Source organism: Camelus dromedarius, chromosome 10, assembly GCF_036321535.1.
Source record: "Camelus dromedarius isolate mCamDro1 chromosome 10, mCamDro1.pat, whole genome shotgun sequence".
Lineage (NCBI taxonomy): Eukaryota > Metazoa > Chordata > Mammalia > Artiodactyla > Camelidae > Camelus > Camelus dromedarius.
The window spans coordinates 3,082,137-3,100,953 of NC_087445.1; the positions used below are offsets into that span (position 1 = coordinate 3,082,137).

General features: G+C 52.1%; 2 protein-coding genes, 1 long non-coding RNA gene and 1 other non-coding gene across 16 annotated transcripts in view; 2 read left to right on the top strand and 2 right to left on the bottom strand.

Annotated features, from left to right (window-relative positions):
* The window catches only part of FANCC (FA complementation group C), a 182,042-nt gene extending 177,423 nt beyond the window's left edge, over nt 1–4,619 (top strand). For 5 of the 6 annotated variants that reach the window (XM_031447204.2, XM_031447206.2, XM_031447205.2 and 2 more), the window contains 2 exons: nt 657–863; nt 4,163–4,619. In XM_031447204.2, the coding sequence (XP_031303064.2) occupies nt 657–863; nt 4,163–4,306 (351 nt within the window). In that variant the 3' untranslated portion in view covers nt 4,307–4,619. The remainder of the gene's footprint in view (nt 1–656; nt 864–4,162) is intronic. The other variant, XM_064490110.1, reaches the window with a different exon arrangement.
* On the bottom strand, nt 857–13,999 carry LOC105084690 (uncharacterized). Of its 5 annotated transcripts, XR_004135288.2 has the most exons (5): nt 5,650–7,280; nt 3,346–3,462; nt 2,832–2,956; nt 1,232–1,342; nt 857–1,137 (listed from the first exon to the last, which is right to left on the bottom strand). It is a non-coding gene; the product is annotated as an uncharacterized LOC105084690 (long non-coding RNA). The 5 variants fall into 5 exon arrangements; XR_010382567.1 differs by adding exons at nt 7,655–7,797; nt 10,321–13,999 and having other exon boundaries at nt 857–1,738; nt 2,832–5,741; XR_010382566.1 differs by adding exons at nt 7,655–7,797; nt 8,776–9,206 and having other exon boundaries at nt 857–1,738; nt 2,832–5,741.
* Nucleotides 3,365–3,470, top strand: LOC116151811 (U6 spliceosomal RNA). The gene has a single exon (XR_004135393.1). It is a non-coding gene; the product is annotated as a U6 spliceosomal RNA (small nuclear RNA).
* Nucleotides 14,000–15,309: 1,310 nt separating the features above from the next.
* Nucleotides 15,310–18,817, bottom strand: part of AOPEP (aminopeptidase O (putative)) — a 324,357-nt gene continuing 320,849 nt past the window's right edge. For 2 of the 4 annotated variants that reach the window (XM_031447198.2, XM_031447195.2), the window contains one exon: nt 15,310–15,878. The gene's annotated coding sequence lies outside the window, so the exon portion shown is untranslated. Of the gene's footprint in view, nt 16,593–18,817 lie in introns of all 4 variants that reach the window. The other 2 variants (XR_004135281.2, XM_031447196.2) reach the window with 2 other exon arrangements.

Sequence of the window (18,817 nt, forward strand, 5' to 3'; positions counted from 1 at the left end):
AGTTCCATGTGGCATTTGGGATCTATGGCTTTCAGGTTTGGTTTTGTTTTCCAAGTCACCACTCAGTGTACATTCTTATAGCAGACAGAGGTCTCAGCACGAAATAAATGTTTTATGCAAAAAAAAAAAATCCACAGACCTGTAATCACCATTAATATGTGACTTGTGACCTCTGCTTGAGCTTTGACTATGTATAAACAGACTGTCCCAGTGTCTAAAACAAAACAGGTGCACGCGCGCGCCCGTTCTTACCGGAACACCGGCCGGGGGAGGTCCGCGTGCCCCCGGCTGTCACTGATTTGGGCCGTGATAGTGAGTGAGCTTCCAAGGAGTCTTTTGTTCTTTTCCCCACAATGTAAAAATCTGACTACATTCTGCTGAGGACTTTTACCCATTTCCGTTCATACAAAAAAAAGTCAATTCCTGGCATGGTGCCCTGGCTGCTTAGTGAGCAAGACGAAAGAAAGTCAAGAAACTTCTGTTACGCCCGTTTGGGTTTGTGGGGAGCCGTGTGTAAGCTCAGACCTGGTCGGCCTCCGCCCGCCCTCCCCGGGCGCCAGTCGTCTCCCGAGGCTTGCTTCACAGCACCAAGTCATCCTAGAGCCCTGCCTGCCCGACTCCTCCCACACCTCTTCCCTCTGAATTACACTTCCCAGGTGGAGGTGAAGGCGGTGCTCAGCCACCTCGGGAGGCTGCTCCGAAGTCCAACCCTCTCGGCCGGGAATTTGCTGGCGGCAGCTGAAGAGAGCCGAGAGGGAGACCCCAGGCCGCCTGCCTGTCAACAGCTGACCAGGCGCCTCCTGCTCAACTTCCTGCTCTGGGCTCCGGGGGGCCGCGCGATGGCCCGGGACGTCATCACCCTCGTGAGTCTCCCCTTTCCGGCACCCTGCCTCTCACTCACGGCCCAGGTGGAAGGTAGGCTCTCCACCCAGAGGCCAGGCCTTTGAAGAGTTTGTGTACCAGGATGCTGCCCGCTTGGGTGGAGAGGCAGGGAGGAGACAGCGGGGACAGACCGCAGAGCGCAGAAGGGGAAAGGGAGGCTCAGGAAAAGGAAGGGACGTCCCCTAGGTCGCAGGGTGTGCTGCAGGGCCCCCAGGTGAGGCTTGGCCTCCTGTGTCCCGGGCTCTCCTCTTCCTCCTCATGAAGAGAAACAAAGACTTAGGTGAGACTGTGCCCACTGCGGCGGCTCACAGAATTTTGCTTGTTAATTTTTTAGAAGTTTGCTAATTACAGAGAAATCTTTCCTGAAGCCCAACTGATGTGCGGGGTAAAGAGCCGTCCAAGTCAAACGTGCGCGCCATTCATGGCACTGGGCGTGGCGAGGATTTCTTGAATAATGACACTAAAAGCACAGGCAACAAAAGAAAAAACAGATAAACTGGACTTCAAGATCAAAACCTTTGTGTATCAAAGGTTACTAGCAAGAGATAGAAAACGCAGAGAAAGCTCCCCGGAGACACCCAGGTCTCTGCTTCCGTCATTCCAGCCACATTGCGCCCCATTCCGGGAAACAGGCGGCATTCGCAGCGCACCACCCTCACGTCCCACCCCGAGGGTGGCTGCTGGGCAGAAGGACCTGGATCGCGCCCCCAGGTCAGGCTTGCTGCTGAGGCCGGGCGACCGGTCCCCACGGAACAGCTCAGCCCCTGCTGTCCGTTAACGCTGCGGAGCTCCACCCGAGCTGGCGCGGCCTCGGAGAACCCTGCGCGGCTTCGTTCAAGTTCACGAGTCAGCTCAGCTGCAAAAAATTCATTCCAGGGTGAGAAGCCAGTGCTCCTCTTTATGCGCTGCCCCCCCGCGCAGCTGAGCGCGCCTCCCAGGCGCTGTCCCGGCTGATGCTCCAGGACCAGTTTTTCCTCAGACACCAGCCTTCCCACCTCGAAGGCCTCCTGCCTCGGCCGCGTGATAGGTTGCAGGCCTTCCAGCCGGTGCAGCTGCGCGCAGGGCAGAGGGGGTCCGCGCAGGCCCTGGGGCTGCGGTGCCTCCCCCCGGAGCCCCCGGGGGAGCCTGGGCCGGGTCTGCTCAGCGGGGCGCGGGTGGGGGACTAGAGGGGGAGCAGGGGGCGGGGGTGACAGCCTTTCTCTTACAGCGGCTTTGGTGTCACCACCCTGAGTCCTGAGCAGAGCCAGGGCCTGGCCTCAGTCCTCTTGCTGGGCCTCTGCTCTGGAGAGCCGAGCTCGCTCTAGGCTGGGGCATTGGGGGCGGGGCGTCTGAGCCCTGTCACTTGGTGGTCTTCCGCGCCATCCCGCCATCCCGGAGCTGACCCCTGCGGCCTAGGCTCTGCCTTCACCTTAAAGGGGCCCTGTCTCCTGGCCTCATCACGTGGTGCCACATCCCAACCCCTGCTGCAGGACGCTCCCAGCCAACTGCCTGCACAACCCCCGCTCAGCTTTTCAGGTGCCACTTAATTCTTTCCTGAGAACCCCTGCCCTTGTTCTCCCGCTTCTCTGGCTGCGACGCCTCTTGGCCCCCCTCCCTCTCCTCTCCTTGGAGCCTGTCTGATGGGGGGCACATGCAGCCCAGTGGTGTCTGGATCCCTCCCCACCCCACCGAGGCCTGTCCTCTCCTGCCTCCCGTCCTGCCCTGACTTCACATTTCTCTCCCTCTCCTTCTGTCCTGTCGCTGGACCACAGAAATAGCAGCCAAAAGTGAGCCAGAATCTGAAACAAAGTTCAGATCTACAGCTGTTGAGCTCAAAATCAGTCTAGTCCCCACCCAGACGTGCTTCGGCTGAGCTCTGCGGGGGTGCAGCTCCCTTCCCTCAGCGGCAGTGAGGTGGGTTTTGCGTTTGACTGGAGACCAGAATGGAACGTGGGGGTTGAGCTACTCACGAAGATGATGGGAGGGTCCACCGAGCCACCTGCACAGCCGTCCGTGATGGCGCGCCACCCTGCTTCCGGCTCCGGGGAGCCCCTGTGATCGCTGGGCCCTGCAGCTGGAAGCCACCTTCCCTCACCTGGGTTCAAGGTAGTAAATTAACTCTTTTAAAGCAGCCCAGGGACACTCACGTTGTTTCATTCACAAAGATCGTCTATAGCATCTGGGATTTCTGAGTAAAAACCAAGAGATGGTGACACAGACACCAGGAGCTTCAGTGAGCCCCGCCCAGTCTGGCAGCCTGCCTCCTACTCAGCCCCTCGTCCTGCGCAGCAGCCAGGAGCCTGACGCTGTCCAGGGCGCCCGGGGCTGCCACTCACTCGGTACACGTGCAGCGGAGACAGGGTGCCTTGCCCCACGGCCTGGGCTTTGGGACAGTCCTGGATGAACAGGGCGGCTGGATCATGTGCGGACGTGGAGAGGGAGCTGACCTTGGGCTGCGCAGGCTAGTTTAAACATTTGACTCACCGACAAGAGTGAGTATGTGGTGCTCACTTCAGCAGCACGTGGGCTACAGCTGGACCAACACAGAGGAACCAGCACGGCCCCTGCGCGAGGATGCCATGCAAATTCATGGCGTGTTCCCTGTTTAAAAGAAAAAAAATGAATGTGGATTACTCTCAAAAACAGCTTCTTAATGCCCTTGTGTCTAAAAATCACAGTAAATTCTTCACACAGATAAACTGAGATTCTCACCCTTCCCTTTTTGCAGAACTGAAATTCTTAGGAAAATGGCACTTTCAGGCAGCAACAGCCAAGGCTGTATTTTGCAGAACTGACAATTCCTGTTTCCTGCTTCCCTTAAGAATCAAGTGTAAAAACCTCAGGTGCCTATTAAAAAACCAGTGTGCCCAGGTCACCAGCCCAGGAATGCAATTTATAAAAACTGAAAATAGGGGGCATTTTCCAGTTCTAATGTGAGTGTGATCTTTTGCAGAAAGTCAAGCCACAGCACGTACACGTGCCTCTGCTCCCCACAGCGAATAATCCCAAAGCTCATGCTGGGCGTTCCAGGAAACGCAGCATTTGTCTGTACCCCTTGTGAGTCGAAGGCCAGTCAGTCAGGAGAGGGCGAACATGGGGAGGCGACTGCTCACTCGGTGGCTAACCTCTGAGAACAGATTTCTTTGCTCATCACCTTGAGAATAAAGCAAGAGCCCTTCAGAGCTGATAGGATTGTGGCTGCATTTCAGGGGCAGGATGGTTATGGTTGGTCCAGTGGACGGAGAGATGAAATCTGTCTGGAAAGGGGTTTAATTTGCCTTCTCTTCTGTCCACATTGCAGATGGCGCGGACTGATGAGATAATGCACGAGATTGTTGGTTTTCTGGATCAGACCTTGTACAGATGGGATCATCTTGGCGTGGATGCCCCTGGGTCGAGAAAACTGGCCAGAGAGCTCCTCGCAGAGCTGCGGGGGCAAGCCTAGCGCAGGACGGTTAGCCAGCGAGCTGCCACGCCGTGGGCTGGTGCGGCCACTTCTTGGCCCCAAGTTTACAGACTGGGTACTTCTTGTGAGTTGTGAGGGTATGCCATAAACATCTGGCCAGCTCTGGTAGCGCGTATTTTACAAGATGAGAAGACAGGTGCTGCAGCCCAAACTCAGTCAGATTTACTAACTCATGACTGGATTATGGTTTCAAAGCTCCCTGTGCCCGGTCAGCCTGGATGTCAGTCAATCACTAAAGAAAAGGCTTAGATGGGAGAACAGATTTTTCTTTCCTTTTTTTTTTTTTTTTTTTCTCCACAGCAAACCAAGATGCACAACTATATTATTTGGATTTTTCAAAGTCTTCGGACCAAGAAATTGGTCATGAATCACCGATCAATTTAGAAAGTAACTTAGCCCTTTTCTACAGATCTCTTTTTTTAAGAAGTCAGATAATTGTTACAGGTGCTTCTTTCAATCCACAGGGATTTGAGATAAAGCCACACTCTCTTGCTCCCCTAAGACATTCTTCATCCAGGAGAGTCAGGTCCCTCAGGTTTCCTTTGGGTGCCCTCTGAGCAGGCCCAGGAGAAGCAAGGCCCTCTGAAGCCCAGTGGCCGGAGTGGCAACGGGGCCACCTCCTGACGGGCGGGCACAGGCATGGGCCCTGCTGCGGAGAGCCGCATGGCTCGGCGATGCAGTAAAGCCGGTCCTGGGGCTCTTTTCGCTTTATCTGGCTGAGCACCGCTGTTACCATAAGAGCTCATATCTGAGGTATAGGGTATGTTCTAGAAACGGAGATGATGTATCGGTTGTCTTGGTAACTCAAGGGGCACTGGAGATTTCTAATGAAGAATTAATTGGTGACCCCAACAACAGTATTTGTTTCATATCAGTTGAAGATATTTTTTTCCTTTCAGGTTTATTCTTGTGCTCTTTTGTCTATTACCTGTTTGTTGAGTGAGTCAAGACTTTCTTTTATGTCCACTGGATTTATGTGTTAATAGTCTCTGAATCTCCCTCATTCCTGGCTCCCGTCTGCGATATGAATAAAGTTTTGTTGTACTGGAGGTTGTGCTTTTAGGGGAATTACTTGCTTTGGTATATGGATCCACCTAAAGATCTGGAAAATTCCAAAACCTGTTGACCTGAGCCTTCCTTTTGAGAAATGTTACACTACAAAAGCTGTACTGGTAAAATACTTTGATCATAACTGCCATCATCATTACTTTCATTTGCTTCCCTTGGAGTAGAGGAAGCGTCCCCTGTGTTGACTTTTGTCATGGAAGCTGTCACCAACTTCTGTGGACATGAAGAAGGGGGCTGAGTTTGTCCTGATTTACCTCAGCCTGTTTGTAGTACTTCCCAATTCCGTCACAGAGCCTCTGCGTTCTCCAAAGCCTTGTACTTGGATCAAAGAGGACAGAGCCCAAAACTGTAGGGAGAAAAGGCATTAATGGCCCCATCCATACACAGGTTGTTATTCATCAGGACTTCATAACATTTGTAGGATTAGTTTGCTTTTTAAAATTCATGATTTATGAATCAAGTTGGATTCATCCCAGGGACACAAGGATGGTTCAACATACGCAAATCAGTCAACATGATACACACCACATCAACAAAAGAAAGGAAAAAAAAAAAAAATCACACGATCATCTCAGTAGATGCAGAAAAAGAATCTGACAAAATTCAACAGCCATTCATGATAAAAACTCTTACCAAAATGGTTCCCTCAACAAAGTAAAAGCTATTTATGACAAACCCAAACCCAGCATAATACTCAATGGTGAAAAGTTAAAAGCCTTCTCACTAAAATCTGAAACAAGACAAGGATGCCCACTCTCACCGCTTCTAGTAAACACAGTATTGGAGTCCTAGCCGCAGCACTCAGACAAGAAAAAGCAATAAAAGGGATCCAAATGGGAAGAGACGACGTACAGTTGGCCCTGTGTGCTTGTGACACTACATACAGAAAACCCTAGAGCCTCCACACAAAAACTGCTAGAGCTGAGAAATGAATTTGGCAAGGCAGCAGGATACAAAATTAAAATACAGAAGTCTCGCATTTCTTACACTAATGATGAAATAAGAGAAAAGGAAAATTTTTTTTAATTCCTTTTAAAATTGAATTTAAAAAAAAAAAAACTTAGGAATAAACCTGACCAAGGAAGGAAAGACTCATAGTTCTTTGTGTATAAAAGGAAATTGATTTGATTAAGGAAATTAAAATGATTTAAACAAATGGGAAGATAGCCCATGCTCTTGGATTGGAAGAATTAATACTGTTAAAATGGCCACACTACCCAAAGCAATCTACAAATTTAAAGAGTTCCCTATCAGATTACCTTGACGTTTTTCACAGAACTAGTACAAATAATCCTAAAATTTATACAGAATCACAGAAGACCCAGAATCGCCAGAGCATCACTGAGGAAAAAGAACGCAGCTGGAGGAATAACCCTCCCAGACTTCAGACAGCCCGCCAGAGCAACGGCCATCACAACAGCAAGGCACTGGCACAGAGACAGACGCATGGGTCCACGGAGGAGAAGAGGGCCCAGAAACAACCCACACCCCCGCAGGCAATTAATCTTTAACAAAGGAGGCAAGAATACACAATGGAGAAAGCAAGCCTCTTCAGCAAGTGGTGCTGGGAAAGTTGGGCAGCAGCATGTAAATCAATGAAGTTAGAGCACTCCCTCCCTCACGCCATACACAAAAATAAACTTAAAATGGCTTAAAGACTTAAACGTAAGGCAAGACACTATAAATCTCCTAGAAGAAAACATAGGCAAAACATTTTCTGACGTAAATCGTAGCAGTGTTCTTCTAGGGCAGTCTACTGAGGCAATAGAAATAAAAGCAAAAACAAGTAAGACTGAATTAAACTTACAAGCTTTTGCACAACAAAGAAAACCATAAACAAAACAAAAAAACAACTTATGGAATGGGTGAAAATATTTGCAAATGATGCGACTGACAAGGGCTTAATTTCCAGAATATATAAACAGCTCATATAACTTAATTACAAAAAAACAAACAACCCAATCCAGAAATGGGTAGAAGACCTAAAAAAAGCAATTCTCCAGTGAAGACATATAAATAGCCAATAGGCACCTGAAAAAATGTTCCATATATCACTAATTATCAGAGAAATGCAAATCAAGTGAGGTATCACCTCACACCAGTCACAATGACCATCATTGAAAAGTCCACAAACAATAAATGCTGGAGGGGGTATGGAGAAAAGGGAACCCTCCTACACTGCTGGTGGGAATGCAATTTGGTGCAGCCATTAAGAGAAACAGTAGGGAGGTTCCTTAAAAAAACTAAAAACAGACTTACCCTATGATCCAGCACTCCCACTCCTGGGCATATATCTGGAGGAAGCTCTGATTTGAAGAGATAACTTGCACCCTGATGTTCATAGCAGCACTGGATACAACAGCCAAGACGTGGAAGCAACCTAAATGTCCACTGACAGGTGACTAGATAGAAAAGTTGTGGTATATTTATATAATAGAATACGACTCAGCCATAAGAAGAATAAAATTATGCCATCTGCAGCAACATGGATGGGCCTGGAGACTGTCATTCTAAGTGAAGTAAGCCAGAGAGAGAAACAAAAATACCACATGATATCACTTCTATGTGGAATCTTTTAAAATGACACAAATGAACTCATTTACAAAACAGAAAACGGACTCACATAGAAAACAAACTCCTAGAGCATTTCAGACAGTTGAGTGCCATGTAACAGCCCAACACTCAGCAAGAAAAGGAAGGAGAGGGCCCTGGCGGAAAGCCAGTTTGCAGGCGCCTGGGTTTCTCCAGTGCGGTGCTGTTAACCCTGGGGACCAGGCACGTCTCTGCAGCGGGGGCTTCCTCCCCCGCCTCTCCCCGCTAGGTGCCAGCCCAGCGACGACAAAGGGGACTTTCTCCAGACGTTTAATTTCAGAGCCACTATTCTAACTGGTGGTTCTTTCCTTCTGGAAAGGCATCCTGGATATAGGCAATAAGTGTCTTAGATAAATTAGACTTAATAGGATCCTAAAAGGAGAACTAGATAACCTGACTCCAAAATTCGTATGGAAAAGCGAACATTAAAGGAGAGCCAGGAAGTTCTGAAAGTGGTGCGTACGGACACGTGTTCAAAGCTCGAGTCCTGCAGCACCTCGGGGGCACCCGGAGAGGGCGCCCACGGAGGCGTCCCCGTCAGGGCCGCGCGTGCCCTCCTCGGCACCCCAGCCCCCAGTTCAGGCCCCCTCGCCCCACTCTGCGCAGCGCCCGACCCCTGACAGTTGCCCTTGGCTGGGGGAACATTCCAGGGCCTCTCCTCAGTCCGAGAGCGCTGGGCCGTGCTCAGCCCCTCCGTCCTTGGGCCCCTCCCCCCACGCGCCCTCACTCCCCGAGGTTCCGCATGCGCCCTGTGTGCAGAGGGGCCCACCCCTCCCCGGAACACAGACCTGAAAGCCCCGGGCGTTTCAACTTGGAGGTCAGGCGACCTTGCCAAACTGAACTAGCGGCCAAAGCTGATTCCACCGGCTCCCCCAGACCGCACAGTCCCCACGTCGGTCACTGGTAACTCCAGCATCCCAGTGGCTCAGGCCCAGCTCTGCAGGCGCTCTTGGGTCCCCCCCCACCCCACCCCACGTCCGATCCACTACGCCGTCCCCGAGTCCGACCGTTTCTCGCCCTCCACTCTCAGACAGACGCCGTCACCGGCCTGGCCGCGAGCCTGGGCCATCCCTTTCCGGTGCCGTGATGTCGCGCCACTGTCACTGCAGAAGCGCCCTCTTCACTCCGTAAAACCCAACATTCGTAAAATGGTTTTCAAGGCCCTACACAGTACAGACCCCTTGGTACTCTCTGACCTCATCTCCTGAGACCCCCCCGACCCCTCCACGCACCCACCTGCTCCAGCCACGCGGGCCCCTGGCAGTTACTCAGACGCTCCAGCCCAGGGCCTTCGTGTGAGCTGTCCTGCACACACTGTCCCCAGACGTGCACAGCCGGTTCCCTCACTGCTCCCGTGTCAGCTCTTCCACGAAGCCTCCCCCATCACCCTGGCGACAGTGGCACCCCGCTCTCCACCCCTCACCCTGCAACGCCTCGGCTCCTGCCCCTAATATGTAACAGTTCTAGACCCCAGGTTATCTATTCATGTATTATGTTTCCTCTTTCTTTCTTCCAGGTTTTGTATTTTTGACCATCTCCACTACGAGCGCCCAGAATAGTTCCAGGCGTAAAATAGGTGCCAGAGAAATATTTGTTGAATTAATCTGCACAGGGATTTAGTACATGATAAAGGCATTTCCATCAACAGGGAGAGGTGGTGCTGAGAAAGCAAATACATCCACAGGAAGTCCTCGTCCCTTACTGAATGTTGTCAGCAACTGGAGGGCTGAGGGTTTTCTCCAGAGGAGGCCCCCGCAGCTCTGCGTGGACAGACAGGAGGGACGGAGCTGGCTGGGGAGGCTGCTGCCACCCTGGGAAGACAGTCTGTCACTCGGGTCAGCACAAATCAGTTTATAAAATCAGGACTCCTACTCCCAAAATGTAGAGAGAATGTCCTTATATTTCATTTAGAATTTCTTGCCCACCTGTGGTTTGCAGACTTTCACATAAACTCTGTTTTCAGACCCTGGCCTCCCCCTCCCCCACACCCAAGTCCCTGCCGGGTCCGCAAGTTCAAAGCCTCTGGGTCACTGCTCCGGAAAGATTTCTTAGCCCTTTACAGGGACTGAGGTGCTTCTCAGGAAGGGGCCTGAGGCAGGGTCCAGGAATCCTGTTTGCAGCCCTCAGGCCAGGAAGGGAGCCCTTTCTATGCAAATATAAACTCAGACCCCCACAGACTGACCAGCCGGGAATAAGAACCAAATAAGCAAAACCTAAATACAAATAACACACTGGGGAAAAGTCTCTGCAACACCTGGCAAAGAGCTAGTTTCCTAACTTCTGTGGCTCTTCTGAGAATCAATAAGAAAAAGACCATCAACCCAGAGACTTACGTGCCAGGGATGCAGACACCACGCACGATGAACAGAAGGAGAAACGCAAATGTCTTTGAAAATCTTTAAAAAAAAAAAAAAAAAAAGAAAAAGAAAACACGTAACAGCTTAAGAGGAATGCAATTAATTATTCTTCCATACCGCATTGGAAAAGACAAAAAAAGTAACATTTAAAATGTACACATCCTGGGAGCAATATGGTAACGGAATCACCACACGCTCAGTTCCATTTTAGACGTATCATCCCCGAAACAACGGAAAGCAGAGACTCGAAGAGATAATTGGTCCAACAATGTCCACATTATTCAGGATTGTTCACAGCAGCCGAAAAGTAGAAACAACCCAAACGCCATCAGCAGGGGAACAGGTAAACAAAATGTGGCCTATCCACAGCCGTGAAGAGGGATGACATTCTCACACACGCTGCAGCAGGGATGAACCCTGGGGATATTTTGCCAAGTGAAACAAGCCAGTCACAAAAAGACACTGTTGTACGACTCCGCTCACATGAGGCACCTAGAGTCGTCAAATTCGTAGAGACAAGTAGAATGGCGGGTGCCATGGGCTGGGGAGGCAGGGTGGAAGGTTCACTTTGGGGTGAAAAAGTTCTGGAGATGGTTGGAGGGTGGTGATGGCTCCCCTACAACATACCTAATGCCACTGAGCTGTACACTGAAAAACAGTGAAAAGGGTAACTTTCATGTATATGTTACTACAATAAAATTAACACGGGGGGGGGTATAGCTCAGTGGGAGAGCAGCTGCTCAGCATGCACGAGGTCCTGGGTTCAATCCCCAGTACTTCCATTAAAATAAGTAATAACAGTAATTAAATAAACCTGATTACCTCCTCCTCCACCCCAAAATAGAGCAGGGTTCAGCAAATAGTAAAAATACATACATACATACATACTAGTTTTTAAACTATATATCCTTTTCTTTAGCAACAAAAAGCCAGTTCTTCAGAGATGCTCCCCCCTCCCCCAGCCCACTGAAGGCTGCGTGGATCCCACCGTGAACAAATCTAGAAACAACCCCACAGATACGCCGGTACCTGCACAGGTGCACAACGCCCAGGGCTTTCTACTGCAGGGCAGCCTCAAACAGCTGCCCCCCAGAAGCGACCCACAGGCTCACCGGCAGAGGGCTGCTTAAGTAAATCAAAGCGACAATCAGAGGGTAGCACGTACCTTGAGAGTGGACGCCAGGGCCCCTTACCAGGGTTTTACATAAACTCATTCATTTAATTCTCACAACCACCTCACCAAGTTGCTGGTGGTTTACAGATGAGGAAACAGAAGCCCGGAAAGGTTACCCAGATGACATCTCCAGGGCTGGGATCTGAATGAAGGAACCTGAGGAGACAGTGACCACTGCCACTCGAGCTGTGTGACATTCAGACCACGGAACCACCAAAATGGAGGTCAGGCTCCATGTGTACGCCAAGCCTGAAACAGCCCGTTACGTGGGAAGGTAAGTGTGCGCCCTGCTCCCATCTGCGCACAAGCCAGGCCGCAGACAGGAGCTGGCCGGGACACATCCTCATAGTCCCTGCTGTCAGTCTCCTCACAGTGATGGCTTCAGAGAAGGGACCTGGAAGAACATTGGCTTTCTGTTTGTTTGCGTGTTGGACGAATGCAGAAAGAAGCTGTAAAGAAGATGCGTGTTTGCTCCGAGAGGCTCACTGTTAAAATGATGCTGCGAGGGCAAGGGGGCCCCCAGCGCACCTGAAACTTGAGAAGGCCCTGCTCCTCCACCAGCACGGTGGCATTTTATTCACAGGACTTACGTTCTAGTATTGGACAGAGTTTCCTAGAGAAAGAGGTTCCCCGACATAGACGATGGCCTGAGGACTGTGGCTTCGAGCCCCGCTCCCCCAGGTGGAGCAGCCTGTGCGGGGCCGTGACCCAACCCTCCTGATGTCAGTCTGTCCGTCTGTCCAGCCTTTTCTTTACCACCCGTCATGAACGCACCCTTATAGCTGTACCACCGCAACGACGAACACTAAAAATGGTTCCTATCCAGTTGCTTATTTATCTCTGTAACTGACATTTTCTCGAGCCTCCCTCCTTAGACGTAACTGACGTCAGAGTCTTGGGAGACATAAATCACACAGTCGGATCGTGAGAACCCAAGGCGTCAGAGGGCTTAACCCGGGAGACTTCCTTCACTCCTGGCCTTTCAAATCTTAACAACAGTGTCCTCATCAGTCTTAGGACACACACTTCTGCTTCCAAGTCCTGTTCTGCCAGACCCCACAGAGCGGAGAAGAACTTTCTGGACCTTGGGACCCTAGGCAGGGCAGTGAGGGCCCCGCTGCGGGCCCGCTCCACCGCACTCGCAACACCTCCTGGGCTGGGCTCTCAGTGGTGGGGCGATCCCCAAAGGCCTGAGCTGGAGGAAACTGCAAGAAGGAACACAAATAAGGTTTAAGAAACAGAAATCACACTGTGCCCCCCAGAGGAGCTGTCTGGGCATCAGCCACCAGGCTCCCCCTCAGGGCCCGAGCTCTGTCCCCCCCAGGCAGGCACCCAGCTGAGGGAGCCCCAGCCTGTCCCCCTCAGCCGAGCAGGAGCTGCTGAGCCCCTAGAAAAGGCTGAGGGCCCAGGCAGGTGACGGAGGGGCCTCGGACGGGTCTTTGGAGCAGTCTGTCCCATCTCAGTCCTTGGGGCTGAGAAGCCAAACCCCTGAATTTTTTTTTTTCTCAAATGGCACTTGCCCAGATTAGCTTTATGGGAGTTGCCTAGAGTAGCTGAAAATGTGTGGTCAGAGGCCTTCATTTGCATTTCTGCATTCTGACTCACATTCCCAGACGGACGGACAGACAGACAGACACACACACACACGTTTCTGGTACCATCACCAGCCCCCTTTCTCAGGCCCAGCCCTCAAGAGTGGGCTCCCGTGGCTGGTCCTCCCACCAGGGCCAGGTTTGCCAGGCTTGCCTCTGCTCGGATGCCAGGGAGCCCGGCTGCCACCCACTGTCCAGGCAGGAGGCTCAGCCGCTGGCTCTGGGCCTGGGAATGTCTGTAGTTTTATGGTGGCTTCTCCGCCCCCAGGCTTGGCTGATGGCTTCCTCCCTCTTTTTTCACACCCTCTAGTCATCTGGAACAGAAATACCTTATTAGCCAATCAATCTCCCAGACAGCACCAAAGGGTGGGAAAAGATCTATAAAACCTCACCCTTTGAATAGCTCCGCCAGCTTCTCCTCCCTTCCACCTTGTAAACCCTCAGGGCCCAGCCAGCGAGGGCGAGGTCATTGTCCTCAAGACAGCAGCCTGGGGGGCTGAGAGCCCTCCTCACTGAGTCTGGCCTCTGGGCACTGCCCTGGAAGGTCTAGGCAGCCCTTTAAACCCCTGGGCCCTTCTGCTTTAGACCCCCTAGCTCCCCAGCCCCCACCCGGGGCTGAGTCTACACCTGGGTTCACCCCAGTCTGGGCACCTTGTATGGAGTCTTTGCCACAACTGGGCCCTACACAGAGGGCCCCCCCACCCCTGTACCCTGAGATGGTGCAGTCAAAGATGCCCTGGGGAGGGGATGCCCCTAAGCCACCACACTTGTCACTTGCCGGCAAAGTGCCGGGGGGAGCATCTCCCTCCCTGACTTCTTGGGAAGGCGTGTGAGGCCCCAGGCCTGGGACACCCAGAGTTCTGTTTGGCAAAAGATGCTGGAACAGACTACTCACTTGCAGGGCAGGTCTGCTGAACAGAAGTCCTGGGCAGATTCCCTCCCACGTGCCACGTCCTCCCACGCGGCTGGCTCCATCCATAGGATGAGGTGGTTGGCCTAGAACATAAAGCTCTGAAAACACTGGCCCTTGATGAGTCACTCAGCTTCTGCTTTTCAGCTGCCCAGTGGGTTACAGTTGCCTTTGGTGAGGCCAACTGTGGCCCAGGGGACCCTGTGCAAGCAGACTGCCCTGCACCGGGCTTTGCTGCGTGTCCGCACAGGTTCCTACTGCACAGGCAGAGTGCTGGTTCCACTCTCTGCCTCCTTGTTGACTGGTGGTCAGCCCGGAATCCTGCAGCGCCTGCCAGGCCCTGGCCACGGCTCCTCCACAGCGCGCTCTCCTCCTGGAGGGACAAGCTCGGGGGGCCGGTCCAGGGGTCACAGGACTGGGGAGGAAGTGGGTCTCCATGCGGCTGGAGGGAGGCAGGAAGGCTGGGTAGAGCCGTCTGTCCCTCCCTCACCACAGGGACAAGCCGGGGCACAAGGGCCCTCCCACGACTACCACCACCTGCAGGTCACACCGAGTTCGAGTTCCAGCGCGGACCGGCGGGCCCGGGGACACGGGTAGCAGCTGTCCTTGTGCGACACGGCTCCTGCAGCAGCTTGGCTCTGCCTCAGCGGTTTTAACTTGCAGAACAACGGCACGGAGCCAAACCACCGCCGGCCCGCAGCCCCAGGACGTGCTGGGCCGACCGCGCGCAGGGGAGGCTGCGTCGTGCATCCCTGGTCTCCGCAGAAGGCGGCGCGCTCACACTTACACTTACACATCACTTATTCTATCAATACGGTACACAAAGCACATGCCATCACATGCAGAGCACACGAACAGCCAAGACCAAGCCCCTACAAGACCTTCTAGAATGAGTCACTTAGCTACTTTCGGAAATCAAGAGCTCCTGAAGGGCAGAACGGGGGCCGCGCTCCCCCAAGGGGCGTGGCCGCGACCACACCCGGCGCTGTGGCTTGTGGGGCCTTTTAAAGCCACCTTTCCCTTTAGACAGTGCTGGAAGCTTAGTTTGTCTTTTAAACTTCAAACATTCGTCGGAGAGGAAGGTGACACCACCACAGACTGACAGTGCTGGGCCCGCCTCGGTCGGGAGCAGGCGCCCGCGGCCTCTGGGGAGCACCACCGCCACCCTGAGAACTACACAGAAACTGGTGTGAGGAAGGACACAGAATGCAGAGTGTGACCTTTCCTTACACACTTCCCCCCCTTTAAAACAGTATTAAATTCAGAAGCAAACACGAATACAAAAAGACTAATCCTTTACATTTTATTAATACATCTGCACTTTGAACAAAAGGTACAAAAAATTTCGGAAAAAATCTAAATAATGGACACATCAGTCAAAATAATTGTACAAAATGTTTCTGAAATGACCCAGAGGAGGACAGCATATGGTGCTCACTGGTCCCAGTATACAGATGCTCTCCTGGAATTGCACAAATGTCCATATGCTGAGGGGATGGAAGGAAAAGGTTCAGCAGGTTTTCTGACAGGTCTCAGGTGTATACGCCATCATCTGTGTGTAAGAATTGCCTTAACTCATAGAGGAGATTCCACTGAGACTCAGGATCTTGAGGTGGCATCTCCAGGGTGGGGACACAGGTGTCACACAGCCCTGAGGAGACCGTTTACCAGGACGTGCCTTTTACACGAGCTCCACTGTGAGAGCCTCTGGGGAAGTCACTCCACGGCATGCACACGGCTGTCGGCTGATGGCTTTAGCAGCCCCATAATCTTTCCTTTGATGTCCAGGGTCAATGCGATCCTGGTCCCACTAGGGCAAGGAGGAGATGTATGAAAAAGAATCTCTCTGTGATCTTTCCTGCAAAGGAAACAGCAATAAAATTTACTGCCCGGTCACAACAGAGGAATTCTTGTAAACAAGTACCTCTGCGTGCCTGGTGCTCTCGGCTCTGGAGAGAGGACTGCAAGTGGAGGACAGGAGGGGACTGGCCACATCTCATAGCCCCGAGAACGGGCTTTACAGCTGGACCATGTGCCACCGGCTTCACTCGCACACGGCTGTGAAAGCCGGCGGCTGTAACGTGGTCTTCGTTCACAGGACAGGCGCTAGGAAGGCAGCCCGTTTCACATCCGCGTTCACGTGGACTGCTTTCGGGCCACACTGCACCGTGACAGGGGCGTGCACTGCCCGCGCCACACACGCACTCCGCCTCGGCGGGCGGAAGCTCCCTCCTCTCGTGTCAGAACAGCTCTGTGACTCCACGTCCCCCGCACACAGGACACACATGGAGGGGCGCCCCCGCCGCCGGTCGGCTCCGCAGCGCACTCTCGGCCCGTCCTCGCGTGGCTGTAGTCCCGGCTCCCGAGCCTCTGGGCACTTACAGACAGGAAGGCTTTTGCTCTAGGGCTCGACTCCTGTTCCTGCTGAACTGAGCCAGTGTGTAAAATGAGAACTGATATCAGCTCAGTAGGCACCGGAGGGCGGGTCCAATCGACAGCCAGAGAAGCAGTGCCTCAGCTGGGGGCTGGCTCGGCCTCGTCCCGGGGGCGGCTGCAGGAAACAGAACCTGGACTGCAAATACAAGAGACAGTTCACCGCGCTCGCAAATCACAGCAAGGAGCCTCCTCCAAAAGCCCCAGACCTGCTCACAGGCCACCGACCGCTGACATAGTTTGATTCGACTTTTGTGATTCTCATGGTTTTAGATTTTTAAAAGAATATTTCTTGAAGCTTTCAATACATTTGAGCTTTCAGACAGATGTCTAATTAGTGGATTTATACTTCCGTGGACTTTTAGTACGTTCTTTGCATTTGTAACAGGACAAAGTGCATCCTTGGGGCCAGGCGGGCTCTCGTCCTCCAGAATCGTGCTCGGCCCCAAGCTGACCGCTCAGCAGTGGCCTCTGCCCCAGCGGCTCCAACTTAACTGTCCCCATCTCACCTTCTCTTCAGGTGCAGAACTTAGCCACTGTGAACAAAGCGGAAACCAGTCACTGTTCACCAATCAGCTAAGCTCTGCACCTCGTCAGAGAGGTCGTCGGCTGGGCATAATGAAAGGGCCGGCGAGCATCTTCCAGGGCCGTCGGCTTCTTCTGTTTCCAGAGAGGAGCTATGAGATGCATCTGTCTCCCAAACTGCAGAGAGAGGGTAACTATGGCTTCTGGAGGAGCAGCCAGGGTCATGGTTGCGTGGTAATCCCTGGCAATGTGATTTTAATCTTAAGTCACAAATCAGCATGCCAGGAACCCAAGCAGCCAGAGCACTCAGGGCGGCACCGAGCCGCGCCCACATCGCACGCACTGGGTTTCTCGGACACGAGGCGATGACACCACCTCCAGGCCTGCTACACTACCAAATGGGTTTTATTTCTGTTTGTTCACTTACTTGCCATCCTAGGGGTGTAATTTTTTTAAATCAAAGGACTCATCACACAAATGTCAGTGCGGCTTTGGAAGATGAAATGAAAAACACCCCAATCAGCCGTTCTGGGTCTGCTCCGTTTCCCGTCTTTACTTGGGGCACAGGCTCTAAATGCTCTGGGACGTCTTTGGGGCCCCTCTCAGGGTGGGAAGGATTCCTGGCTGCTGGAAGGTGCAACTCAGGGAGCCCCCGTTACTGTCCCTCACTGAGAAAGCTGGGGTGGGGGCCAGAGGGCACGCACTGACCTTGCGCTCATCCCAGAAGGGCAGGGACGGGGTGGTGGGAAAACAGCAGGCTCGGGGCCCGGACTGGGCCTCTGTCTGCTTGGGGCAGAAGTCACAATGACGAATGCCAGAGCTGTGTAGCCCGCGGTGGCTTCTCCACAGCTTGGAACCCAGGGAACATCAAAGGCGGTCTGCCCCACTGTAGTTTCACACACTTCAAGAAACACAAGCTCTCCGTGAAATTAAAAAAATCTAAAGAGAAGGATGACTTATACTGATTCCTGTATGAGGCTGGCAACAGGATAACTGTGCAACTGTTCTGTTTTTCAAACTGGCCCGTCTCTGAATAGGGTCTGAAGCTGCCCGGGGGAGTTCTGGGGAGTGCCTGCACACAGCTGTTTCACTGCAAGACGCACAGTCGTGGCAATTTTACTATTTCCAAGCCAACACAGTTCCCTGGCTCTTCTGGAAGAACGGAATCATACTTTAGAAAACCGCTCCCTTCGGTATCAGAGTTCTTTCACATAAATAAGATAGTTAAACATACTAGACAAAAATGGTCTTTATAAGAGGAAAACATCAGAAACTAAATATCCAACAATAGGTTAAAAATATCAAGTTAATATATTAAATATTCATTAAAATTGTTTATAGAGAAGCTATATAACATGAAAAATGCTTGAGGTTTGATGCTACATTAAAAGAGACAAAATCAGACATACCCTATTATATCATGTAACCCTTAAAGAGAAACACGCACAGAAATGATAAAGAATGTTAGAGAGAAAAAAAATCACACTTGTAATCTCACAGTTCTACTTATAAAACTTTATGTACCATTGCTAAATTACTTTTAAAATGCAGAAATCCACAGTTAAAAATTGCTAGGATATATAAATCTAACAGGCCAATTCCAAGCACAATTAACAGAGGAAGCAATCTGGGTAATTCAGGACTCCCACTTACTCCCAACGTAAGCCAGGGAGAAACTCTGCTCCAAGACCAGGTAACCGCTGGTCTGGAGACACGCAGGACCTCCTGCCTCCTCCCCAGCCAGGCAGAGACAACCCGTGGAACCTCGAGTTCTCACGTGCCGTGGGCAGCTCGGGGGGACGACCCGGCAGCACCCCCACCCCCATCTGCCTTCGCCTT